Source organism: Anser brachyrhynchus (assembly GCF_964034855.1).
Source record: "Anser brachyrhynchus genome assembly, chromosome: 14".
Taxonomy (NCBI): domain Eukaryota; kingdom Metazoa; phylum Chordata; class Aves; order Anseriformes; family Anatidae; genus Anser; species Anser brachyrhynchus.
The window spans coordinates 7288902-7300919 of record NC_137709.1 but is presented as its reverse complement, the minus strand read 5'-3'; the positions used below and the strand labels follow the sequence as shown (position 1 = coordinate 7300919).

The window sequence follows — 12018 nt, the reverse complement described above, 5'->3', positions numbered from 1 at the left end:
TTAAACTGGACTGCCATATAAGATCCTGGCTATAGATTGTTTATAAGGGAGGCCACGTCTACAGTACAGGTCAGGTCTTATGCAAAATGCTCTGGGGAATTCACGAGCCTGCTCCAGTGCCAGAAAGCAGTAAAGACCTGCTACTTTTCCTGGTGGTTATCATTGCAAAGTCTGGGATATCGCTCTTATGGTTTTATTGCTGACAGGCACTCATTGCTCTTGCAACCTTACAATTAAGCAGAAATACCTTCCTGGTGAAAACATAATTTGCCTTAAAAAAAGTCCTCAGAAAGTCAGTGAAACACACTGCTAGTTAAAGATGACTACCTTGAGGCTTGATTAATGTCTGGATTACACCCAGAAGTTTCCTTCCCCATCTGGGAAGACTTCACTTTGTGCCAACAGTCTGCAACAACTTTCTGTTATTCCTTATTTATAGCCCGGGTGTAGTCATTTTGCCCAAACAAGTGAAACCAAAGGAGACATTTCTGAAGCAGCTAATCTCCTCCATTAGGTTTAAGAAATATATCGATACGTGCTTCCCAGAGATATCTAATCAATAGTGAAAGAAAGCACTCTTCGCTACGCAAGCCAAATGCTTTTCTGAATTCTTGAAGCACGACATTGAATGGCCTTCGTTTTGTCCCTACATCTTGCGTTAATACCCCCAAGGCAGCAGTATTAAAGAAGGCCTGCTGCTGCTGCAAGCTGACGCAGAGCTCTTGAGCTCTCCATTCACTGTGGCTAATTTGAGCCACCACAGTTCACCGTACGATGAGCTTAGCCAACAGCTTCACACATAGCAGGCAATTCTATTAATATTCCACGGTGACAATATTAAATACTTAGCTCGGAAGAGAAATATTTGGCCAAGGCTGCTGCATAATTATTAGCTCTGACACTAAAGTCCTCTGGAGTTTCAGCTCTGTCTACTGGCCCTAATAATTACAGTCATTTGCTGACTGTGTGTAACTTAATGGAGGTTGGTTGCTCTCAGTTAGTGGAATATTTTTCACAGACAACTTCTAAAGTTCAAGGTACTTAATTACATGCCATTACGGTGAGAGAGAGAGACAAGAAGAAAGTTGACAAACACTCCTACAGAATTTCATTCCCTTTGTCCCTGCTGTGTCTTAAGAGTCTGGTGCAGAAGGGATGAATATGAAAAAAGAAACTTGCACTCAGCTTCTGTGAAGTTTCTTGTGGAATTAGAAATGCTTTGTACTCTCTGTTTGCTGTGTTTTTTACTACAGAGGGCCATGATGTGATTTCACCACTAGGATATTAACAGGTAGACCGAGAAAAGAAGAATTTGGGATTTTTTTGTTTGTTTCTATGACATAGAGGGTTTGTACTAAGCTGTAAGAGCTGCAACAGATCTGTCCGGAACCTGGGAACTATAAAAAAACTGCAGGAACAGCTGAAAAGCCTAGAGCTCAGTTGCACAGGTGGAAACACCCCTCACCAACCTGTATTTTCACATCGTACACTGCACCAGCAACAAGTAAGCCCCGTTGGTTCACAACCAGCTGCGTTTTAGGGTAAAGCAACCCTGAATGAAAACACCAGCTTGTTAGCCCTGCTGCCTGCCCAAACGTTGTATGGCACACCGGGATGAAGGGGTACGGGAGGCTAGACAGAACGATGAGAGGTGGGGCCAAGAGCTCCTCGCTGGTACAAGAAGACTCCAGGCACACAGAAGACACTGCATAAACCCATGTAATGATACGATAAGAAAAGCCACTCGACTGACTTACTGCATAAGTAAAATCTAAGATCAGTTTTACATGCTCCTTTCCTAATCATGCTTTAAAATATTTACTCCCCAGTGATGCTGCAACGCTGCCGCGTGGAGCCAGCAGAAGGCTTCGTAATTCCTGCTAGCAGACCTCCGCGACCCTTTCCAGGTACTTTGCCAACTCAGTGCTTTTTTAATATTGTCTCATGCTGCAAGTGACAGTGTGGCACTTGCAGTACAAATCTAATTTTAAAAGCGTGCTTTCCATTCATTCATTGCTGCTTTGATTTATTTTATTAGCAAGCTTCTTTGTGCGGTGACAGAACTCATTACAACCTCCATAAAGACAATTACCAGCCCTTATCTATAAAACTGGAAGAAAGGAGAGAGGGGAAGAGTGTGACATGTATCAGTAAAACACAGCTAACAAAAGCACTAGAAAGTTAGAGTTAAAGGTCAGGGGAATCACATTTGAGGGCCTGTCAAGGAATAACTGCTAGCGAAGCAAACCCAAAATAGCTGCGCGCTAGCTGAGAGAACACTTCCACTCAGCTGGCAATATTTGGTTGTTCTTAAACAAGGCCACAGTTCACAGGCATGACACATCAGAACTTACACTGCTAAAAATACAGCGCTGCCAAACAGCTGAAACGGCGCTGGTCTGGGGGGAGCTCCTGGTGCCTCTGCTGTAACACTGCCTGCCGCTTACTGCGTCCTCCTTAGGCCGGGGAGCCAGCTGCTTTTCTTTTTTCGTTGCAGTTTTATTAAAGGGTGAGCTGGTGCCTCACCTCTCTGGCTGACATGACAGCAGACATCAGAGCCTGAGCTTGATGCACTTAATTCCAAACAACAATTTACTGCAACGCCGCAAGAACAAGAATTAAAGCTGGTCCGGCAGGCTGGGCTTTACAAAATGGTCTAATCAGATCTCATCAGGAGAGAGCAGGAAATCTCTCTTCCTCCCCAGGCACAATTTCACCAATCTACATTTTGAGTTAGGAATCTAGCAGCTGACAGATCTGCTGGAATTAGCTGAAAACCCGGCTACAGTGAGGTCAGTGGGAATACTGCAGCAGATTTTTCTATGGCTACAATCTCAGCCTAACCATTAAAGCATATACAGGAGAAGTAAATAACACAGGTGGTATTATTTCTGTCTTCTCAGTGGCCTGGGGAGCCATAACTCCATATTCATAGAGTGACTCAAGAGCCTTTGACTTAGCTAGCCTGCTATGAAAGCACAAGATAACACGCCACCTATTCTCTACATGGGAATGTTATTCTGATCCAATTCCCGTTCTGCCATTTCAGAAAACAATGTCACGTAAGACAGCTAGCTAAACCTCTCCTCTCAAACACACAATACAATACCGCAGTTGGTGTGTGAACACAAATTATCTGGGTGTACAAGGTTTATGGTTTCCAGAGACTGCAGCACGATGAGCCAATGCTTCCCAAGACAGGAAGAAAAAAACACAAAAGCGCGCACACACAAAAGAGTGAGCCAAGCCTTGGAAAGAAAGCTGCTTCTGCAAGGCACAACAAATATAAAGAGCATGGGGTGGATCAATGGAGAGAAGCTGGCTGGATGTCTGAGCATACACTGAAAGGTGGGAAGAAAAGGACACGGAGGAAAAGCCAAGGGGGTTCTCTGCGTAACGAGGTAAGTGAGAGGATGAAAGCAAGGGCAAACAGTAATTCAGGAAAATTGTAATTCTCTGCATTGTAAGCATCAGCTGCCGTTACAGCTGGGACTTATGGCTCTGTAAAAGATTGAGGTGACTAAAGAGGCGCTGGGATCTGTGTGTTTGCACAACACACACCAGCACGGCTCCTCCTTATCGTCTGGAGCATTTTAGATTAATGATAGCACTCTCCAATAACTGCATTTCACAGGCGGACAGGGGTGTGTGCATGTCCATTCTCCTGCTGGTGCTTGGTAGAAGGCTACTCCGAAATCTGACTCAAGCACATAGGGTGAACAGGGAGCAAAAATTCTAGTTGACAGTCTGAAACTGATCTCTGCATCAATGGGATAGGAAGGGAGAAAGAAGCCACCCTTTACCGCAGCTGAGAGCCTTAGAGTTAAGCAGGATGTGCTGCTTAAGAAAAGAAAAAGCAAAATGCCAGGCCTGTTTCAGTGTGGGCAAACGTGAGCTGCTGGAAAGCAGCACGAGTATGTGCCTGGAATAAGCAGCGAAGGCCACAATCAGCACTAACTTCATTGATACAACCAGAAACAGTGTCAGAAGTGACCACTGAACAGAAAAACTAGGGCTGTAGAGTTAGGGACAGCAGAAAGGAAATGTAGCCAGTGCTGCACAGAAACACTTGTGCATGCTTTTTTATCCTTTCTTCAAAATGCAAGAATGCACTCAAAGGTTAATATTTGTTAATCCACTGAGATGAAGGAAAATGGTTCTCGCGCCACGCAGACCCGCAGAGCACTTCGCCTGGAGCATCCTGCACGCAGGGTTCACAAAAGGATGCAGCTCATTTGAACGGGTGTAATGCCAGCGACTAAAATTCCAGACTGAAATCTTCCTGTTGCACTTGAACATGACCTGACATAGGAAGACCTTTCGAAGAACTGGGTTATATACACTGAGCTATTCTGGATATACACAAGTCAGAAGTGCACGTTTTTGTCCTAAACGGTTAGACTGACTCTGTTGTTTCTAATCTAGAAATTCCTGTTTTAAGGGATTGAGATTGCTTGCCAGTGCTTAGGGTTAGGACCCAAGTTAGGAAATTTGTTTCTAATTTAACATTTGCCTAAATTTTTTTTGTCCCCACTGTATGCTATGTTTTCTAGTGAAGCTTTGTGTACACACTTCATCCAAGAAACAAGGCTTTTATTAATGGAGTTTGATCCATCCCCTGGTTAAATGTTTCCTGAGGTGCTAAAGACTGATGGTTTCTCTGCTGGCTTGTTTTCAGCCTGAACGTTCCCCTCTATGAATGCAGCAGAGCTAGCTGACGACAGAAATACATATGATCGTAGAACAGAAAGGCAAGAGGCTCCTAAATAAACTTGTTTATTTGCAGTCTCTCAGCAAAATAGTTCTGGATTTTAAAATAAAGGCAAAAAACTGTAAAGTACAGTCCATATGTGGCCGAAAAAAGAGTGTGTTTGAAGGGGAAAAAAAAAATCTCCTCCTGGTGAGGCTTGAGAAGGCCAGAGATGATGCAGTGGTTCAAAGACCACCAGTATACACCATTACCTGCACCCACAACTCCCAGCCATAGGAATGGACTCTTTGTTAAAGCTGAGCTGTAAATTCGGCACACTTAGAATCTGAATTCGCATTAGATAATAAATAATGTGAAAGTAGGTACCCCACGTCTATACCCAAAGCTTTAAATTATTTGACAGTGTCCCTTTAATTACAAAATCTCAGTCTGCTTCTAAAGGTAAGAACATAGCTCTAAGCTCTCCAGGAAATGTCATAGCTTCATAAATTCTATGAACAAACCTTCTATTCTTGCAATTCCAGCAGAATTATTAAATCTATCAGCCACAGATGAATGTATCAAATTTATCTCAATTTCTGAAAATATACCGAGCCTCTTTCGGTTAAAACTTCATTTTTCTGTTGCACAATGAAAGAAAAAAAGGGGTTCTCTGAAGAGATTAATTAAAGCAAACTTATCCCTCCATAAATTACCATCTTTGGACTGAAATAAAACACAGCGTGCTTCAGAGAGGATAAGCAAACAGATGAATGAAGCAGTCTTATTTCCTGCAGATCAAGCAGTGTGACTGTCTGCTGGGGCATTAGAGACAAAGGGCTTGCCCAGCCAGTGTCATCACTCTTGGAAACCAGCACTTTTGAAAAGGGCCGAGGAAAAGAGGCTGAATACTGTCACTAGCCCTCCTGCAGTGAATGACACCGTTACACAATTTCATTACATGCAACACAAAGAATAAATGGCTCTACCTGTAATGACATCCCCAAAGAGCGAGTCCCTCCCTCCCTCCCTGATGCTGTTACAGAGGAGAAGGGATCTCCGCCGTGGCTTTAGTAGTTCGTGGTTTTTTTTGTGAATGAAAAAAATTGTTTGCTGTATGGTGGTACGTTGTACATACACATGGTAATACGGCTTGCTGTATATAGCTTGATACACCTTGAATTGCATAGAGGCATTGAGATCTCAGAATCCGTTTTATTAGAGATCATCCATGACTTTTTGTCAAGGTAGACAGATAAAAAATTTCAGTTGCTGAAGCTAAACTGTGCACTATACTAGCATTGCTGCTGACTTCTGGGCCTGTGCTGAGGCCAACTAGCTTAGTTCAGTGGCATCCAGACACCTATGAGATATATTCATACACCCAGATATTCCATATCCACCATATATTCAATCTCTGAAAGAGAAACCATGTTGTGGCCCCAAGTTAAATGTTGAAATCTTTACTTAATCCTCCACAGGCTATGGGAAGGATTCCCACCACTGAAAAGAAGCGATGTGGGGCATCCCAGTGGGTTTCCTAGAGCGTATTTCAGAGTGCCATATTCCATGATAACACAGCTACCAGTGGTCTTTATGGGTCACAGTGACTTGTTACTATTAATATGCGCTTTTGGCTAACTCTTACTTTAAAGCCCTCGAACTGAGCAGCTTGATCAAGTAGTAAGTAACAGAGCTGTCCCCATGCCAGGTAGATAATGATGTGAAGTCACTGCCAGCAGCAGCGCTATTATTCCAATTGTTGATGATTTCTTTCAGGGTAATTAATAGGCTCGGTTCCTCGCAGCCAGGACTCAGATGGATTGAGCACAGACAGTAAGTTACTCTCATCGCTGGGAAACTCAAGTTCAGGCCTGAGGTACCCAACCAGGCGAGCAATGAGATGCCTGAATCCCTTTCACTTAAGGAGAATATTTCATCTTCTTGCTAGGGTGAGTGCAAAAAGCCTAACAGTTACAGATAGCTCCACGCAAGCTGACTTACCCTTGCTGGGAAGAGCACATGCATCTGCAGCTGTGACCACAGAACGGGGGCACCCCAGCTAACGCTCCAAAACTGACCCTCATCATCGCTGATTCTTCTGCACACTATCTTACTACTCCCAGCTCTTTCACCTTTAGTCACACGCAAAAGCAAGGACAAGATAGATCATTCACATTCTGTGTCTCAGAACAATTCTTACTTTTCAAAACAAAAGTAATTTCCAGAGAAAATAGCTCACCTTAAAGGATATTTCATACTGCTCTCCTCCCCATATCTCCAGACCTGCATCATACCCTCCCAGCTCCCAGAACCACTTTCTATCGACTGCAAACAGTCCTCCAGCCATTACAGGAGACCTTAAGGAAAAACCAGACTCCATATTACAAACATATTCAAAGATACAGATCTCTAGCTAAACATTTAAAAAACAAAAGCAAGATTTCACAAACATTCTTTTCACCACCCGGAGTTCACAGTGCATTTGCAGCCCTGCAGGAACAAGCAATTGTTTTTGCATTATCTAGTAATTTCCCACTTGCAAATAAGGAGGACCAGAGCAGGCTCATTTCAGAAGCAATAAATGCCTCTCCTCCAAAGAGGCAGGAGAGTTCACCATTAAGTGACAGAACATAACCTCTTCCAGAGGGACCCATATCCTGCACATTAGTGCTCTTTGTCTCAGTAGTACGATCAAGTCATTGAGCTTGACCTCCAAGGGTGTTTTTTTGTTGTTGTTCTTTATGCTGCAGAAGTAAAAAGGACAGCAGAACTGTCTCAATGTTGGCAAGCACAGCAACAGCAGAACATAACTTGATCACAGATTTACTTCTGCAATGCACTGCAATCATCAAAATTGCTGTAATTATTCTGCTAGGTTTTCTTCTCCCCCCACCTGGGAATGACATATAAGCTGCCACTGGCTTGTTGTTTTTGGCAGAGCATTAGGGATACTAAGTTATGTTTGAAAGATCTCAGTAATAAATGACCACATTAAATGTTACACATTACAGTTTTAAATGAAATGTTAACTTCTGCGGGAATTAAGGTGGCAAAAATAGCAATGAAAAGGAGAGTGTTCACAGCTACTACACAATACAGTTCTTTTAAATCAACAAAGCAAACAGCTGCCAAAAAACAAGTAGCTTACAATCAGCTTCTGGTTTCTAATACACGGAGGTGTAAACCAACCCTGTAGCAGGGCGTTATTTTGTTAGCCAGCTCTTAGCACGCTGCGTTTCAGTAACTTACTCAAAGGGATCACTGGGATCGAGTTTCTGTAACTCAGGAGGAATAGGGATCCTCTTGTAATACATCTCCCAGTCAAATGCACCTCGCATTGCGTCTCCAGCCTGAGTCTCATATCCAAAGTGGTCATGATCAATAACATCGATCATTGGACAAACGATAGTCTTGCGGTTTCGGGCAATGCGATCTGAAGATTGGAGAAACACATTAGAAGACCTGCACCAGCTGGTTCTTTTGACCATCAAATTACCGAAAAGAGCACCAAAATACGAACATGTCCGAGAGCAATATAGCTTTCTTCCCTTTCATTCTCTTTTGAGCAGATGCTCCAATTTATGTCAATTTATCTGGTGTTTCTGAGATAGCTGGGATATTAGAGCTAAAACTATTGACATCAAAACACCCAGCACTCTTGCTATCGTGACCATCACGCTGAGGCAGAATAGAAAGACACAGACATGCCACCACAGATACCCAAACCACCAGGTTAAAAAAAAAATGACAATCTGGTACGTACTTAGTTAACAGCCCTCATTTTAACAAGTGACCGGGATGTGAACCCTTTCTGCACAGATTCAAAACCAGGGCAATAACCCATTGTACCACCTCGCTTTAATTGCTATGCCAGGATCTGGCAGGAAGCAATCCAGACTAATGGCATAACTACTCTCAGCAGGCTCAAGAAATGCAAGTTCACCTCCTCCTCTCAGCCTTTTCTTCCAATCAAATAATACAAAACAGGATTAATTCCTGAATAAACATCTGGAACTTCTTAAATACTTTATTACTGAGAAGGTCTCTTGTTGGAAGTTAACTTTCAGAGCCGAGGCGACAAACGATGTCTCAGCTTCCAACACACGTCTAACAGAAATCCTTTCTGTGCTTCAAAATTAAAGCTCACTGTACATGTTCTCATTTAAATGGCATTTGAGCTAATTCTGCCCTCCCTCCCTAGGGCTCAAGAAGCAGCGAATGTTTTATGTTATTACCAGATACAAACTGTTGTGAAAGCAACAGCATTACCATCTAGCAATTCTGCTGACAAATCTGACTTCTTTCTCAAACCTCCACTTGACTGCTGCTGCCAGCGTACTCCACAAAGCCACACCTCAGAGAGCTCTTGGACACATCGCTTGCAATAGGGCTGTAAAGGAGTTTGGTTTTCTTTAGGGGAAAGTTTCTACTTTCATACAGCATCGTATCTGGCAGCCAAAGTGACCTGGATACTGCCAGATGCCCACTCTAAATAACGTGGGAAGAGCAGTGCGTACAACTGGAAAACCTACCAAATCTACAGCAGGGCACAGATCACAGAGAACACACCCCTCCAAAACAAGCACAAAATCCAGATAGCATCATTCCACTCAGCTGAGCACTGCAAAAACAAACAAAAAAGGGAGCTCGCTACTTAAACAGAAATTTCCTCAAGAAGCACCTGACTAGAGGTGGTGCTGGCCAGAGGCACAGAGATACCAGATACAGAAGGCACTGTCCTTTCAATTTGTCATCCTTGAGACAAACTAACGTTGTAAAACTGATGCCTCCTTAAAGATGGAGCACTGCCTTGGAAAGGACTACACGTTTCCACAAATACATACCAGCAGCTGTTATGCACAAGAAGTATTTTCCACAAGGTAGCAGACTATGAAGCTGAATATAGTTATACAGGAGAAAAAACCTGGAAGCTACTTAAAATCTGTACATAAAGATCTTTTCTGAATCATACAGCAATTCCTCTCTGCAAGCCGCAGAATGACCATGCTATAGTTTACTCTTCTATCAAGCTGTGAATTATTTAAGATTTTGTTTAGTGAGGAAATAGAAGAATATGATCTTTACTCTTTAATTAAACTAAGCATATAATAGGATTTTTGAAGAGTCTAGCACAGAAAAAAAATCTTGAAATAAAGGCAACAAGTTGCCAACAGTTCACTTATCTTTTTTTTTCTCTTCCTTTTTAAGATATTTCGTGCTTTTGTCCATTTACTCACAGCGTGAGGATACAGCAGCAGGTAGAAATAAAAAACTCAACACAGATATGTGTTGCCAGCTCTTTACCAGTTCAGTCTGCAGCCACGTACAACACTCAGCACCACCATGCTTACCTAACAGGGGCGGCAGCCAGTTGACGTTGGCCTCGCAATGGGAATCCAAGAAGGTGATGACATCCCCTATTGCCATGGAGGCCCCCAGCATCCGAGTTCTTATCAGCCCCTCTCTTTTTTTGGTTCGGAGGATTCTCACGTTTGGGAACTGGGCCATATAATCTTCCAGGCGTTTCTTCAGGTGTTCTGTATGAAAACGAGGAAGTAAAACACTATAGCAAGTAATTTCTTCAAGATGCAGTTCTTTCTTTAGCAGAAAACAATGCCTTTGGAAGGTAGGTCCTGAACAGTTAACAAATACAGTAACAAGAAAAAAGAAATAAGAATAATTCTGTTCAAACCCAAAGTTTAAACGTAACGTCTTAAACAAGACTGCCGAAGATGTTCTCAAACTTTAGGAGTAATTAAAAAAAAAAAAAAAGGGACCAGGAGAAGATGGAGGAGTAAAGGACAAAGAAGGAAAGAAGCAGAGAAAGGGGAAAAGAAAAAAGTCAACTAGCAGACCTCTGGGAGAACTTCATCAGAACAGGCTGCAGGGATTCTTCGGCATTTTGCAGAAAAATAATGTAGCTTTGAAGAGACGCAGAACAATTTACTTTTAGAATTAAACTGCACTCAGTGCATTTAAGTTGTGTTTGGTTTCTTCTAAACACAAAACAGGACCATCCACTCATGCACAGATTAAAAAAGAGCAAAAAGCCTAGCCAGATGTCCCTCCAAGCCAGTAAGGCAGTCAGAGCCTCTGTATATATTTGGATGGCTACATAAAATGCTTATCAGAGGAGATATTTGCATTTAAATACGGAAATATTCACGCTACTGAATATGGACTGGAGCCACATTTGAAATAGCACAAACATTTGCAGTCACCATGATTAACAAGAATGCAGATAGAAAAGCTGCAGAAAAAGATTACTGAGTGATCAAAACAATGGATAGCTTGTTTAGATGTGGAAATAAAAGCTTGGTCTACATAGAGAGTGAGGGGCATACAGCTGTCTTTACATCAAAGAGCAAAGCACCAAAGAAAATCCTAAAAATGGGCTAAGAGCTGATGCTAGCCTAATCACTAATGGGTGGATCTCAGGCATCTGAAGTTCTGACTTGACAGCAAACCCCATTCACAGTGTGCCAGGGACTGTTCATTAATGCTTCGTACTATCTGCTGCCATCAGCCAAAGATCAAGGAGACAAGCCTCTCTAAGCAAAAGCCAGCCAGTCAAATCTAAGCAATTAGCTAATCTTAAAATCTCATACACTAAAAACTGCAACGGAAGCGATCGATCATTCAAAGCCAAATAACCTTGCAGGTTTATATACTTTGACCCCAGGGAATCAAGCAGGAGCTTGCCTAGGTGCAGCAAGTGGTCCTATAACACACACCAACGCCCTGTACCAGCAGGCTGTGTAGTGGAGTCCTCCTTGACTCCAAAACAGGCACAAAAGGTAAGGGCTGAAAAGGCAGACAGTATAAAAGCACCCCTGAATAGGGTGCCAGGGAAGCCCAGTAGTGGAATAGCTCTCTGAAAAGAGGAACAGGGCAAATAACTAAGTTATGAGCTCTCCTGCATGGTGCTGACCCAACAGTTATGCTTTAGGGTTTTAGTTGCTGGAAGAAAAAGCAGGCAAAATCCCTATGACTACCTAAGTTCTGCACCTCCCCTTTCAAGCAATTATACCTACCTTCATTGAAAGATAACCCAAATTGACTTCTTTTCTTTGGAGGTATTGCTAGCAAGCTCTTTACCTTTTTCAAAGCTTTATTTAACATTCCCCAGGATTTTATTCTCACAAATACATTTTACTCTTTGGCCTAACAAGTCTAATTGTCCCACAATATCTACATAGGTTTGCCTGCTCAATAAAGCCTTTAGTACTTTTTGCTGTCTAGCACGCTTTTTCATCATCCTTTTCAAGGCCCTTATGAACAGATCTTCACAAGCAACCAGAATTTTGGTCCACTCAATTACAGAT

The 12018-nt window shown here is 42.5% G+C and overlaps 1 protein-coding gene across 3 annotated transcripts in view; it reads right to left on the bottom strand.

Annotated features, from left to right (window-relative positions):
* Positions 1 to 12018, bottom strand: part of GALNT10 (polypeptide N-acetylgalactosaminyltransferase 10) — an 87705-nt gene that overhangs the window by 12693 nt on the left and 62994 nt on the right. For all 3 annotated transcript variants that reach the window (XM_080555832.1, XM_080555833.1, XM_080555834.1), the window contains exons 5-7: positions 10045 to 10230; positions 7943 to 8126; positions 6933 to 7050 (exon numbers count right to left, since the gene is read on the bottom strand). In XM_080555832.1, coding sequence (XP_080411958.1) covers positions 6933 to 7050; positions 7943 to 8126; positions 10045 to 10230 — 488 coding nt within the window. The remainder of the gene's footprint in view (positions 1 to 6932; positions 7051 to 7942; positions 8127 to 10044; positions 10231 to 12018) is intronic.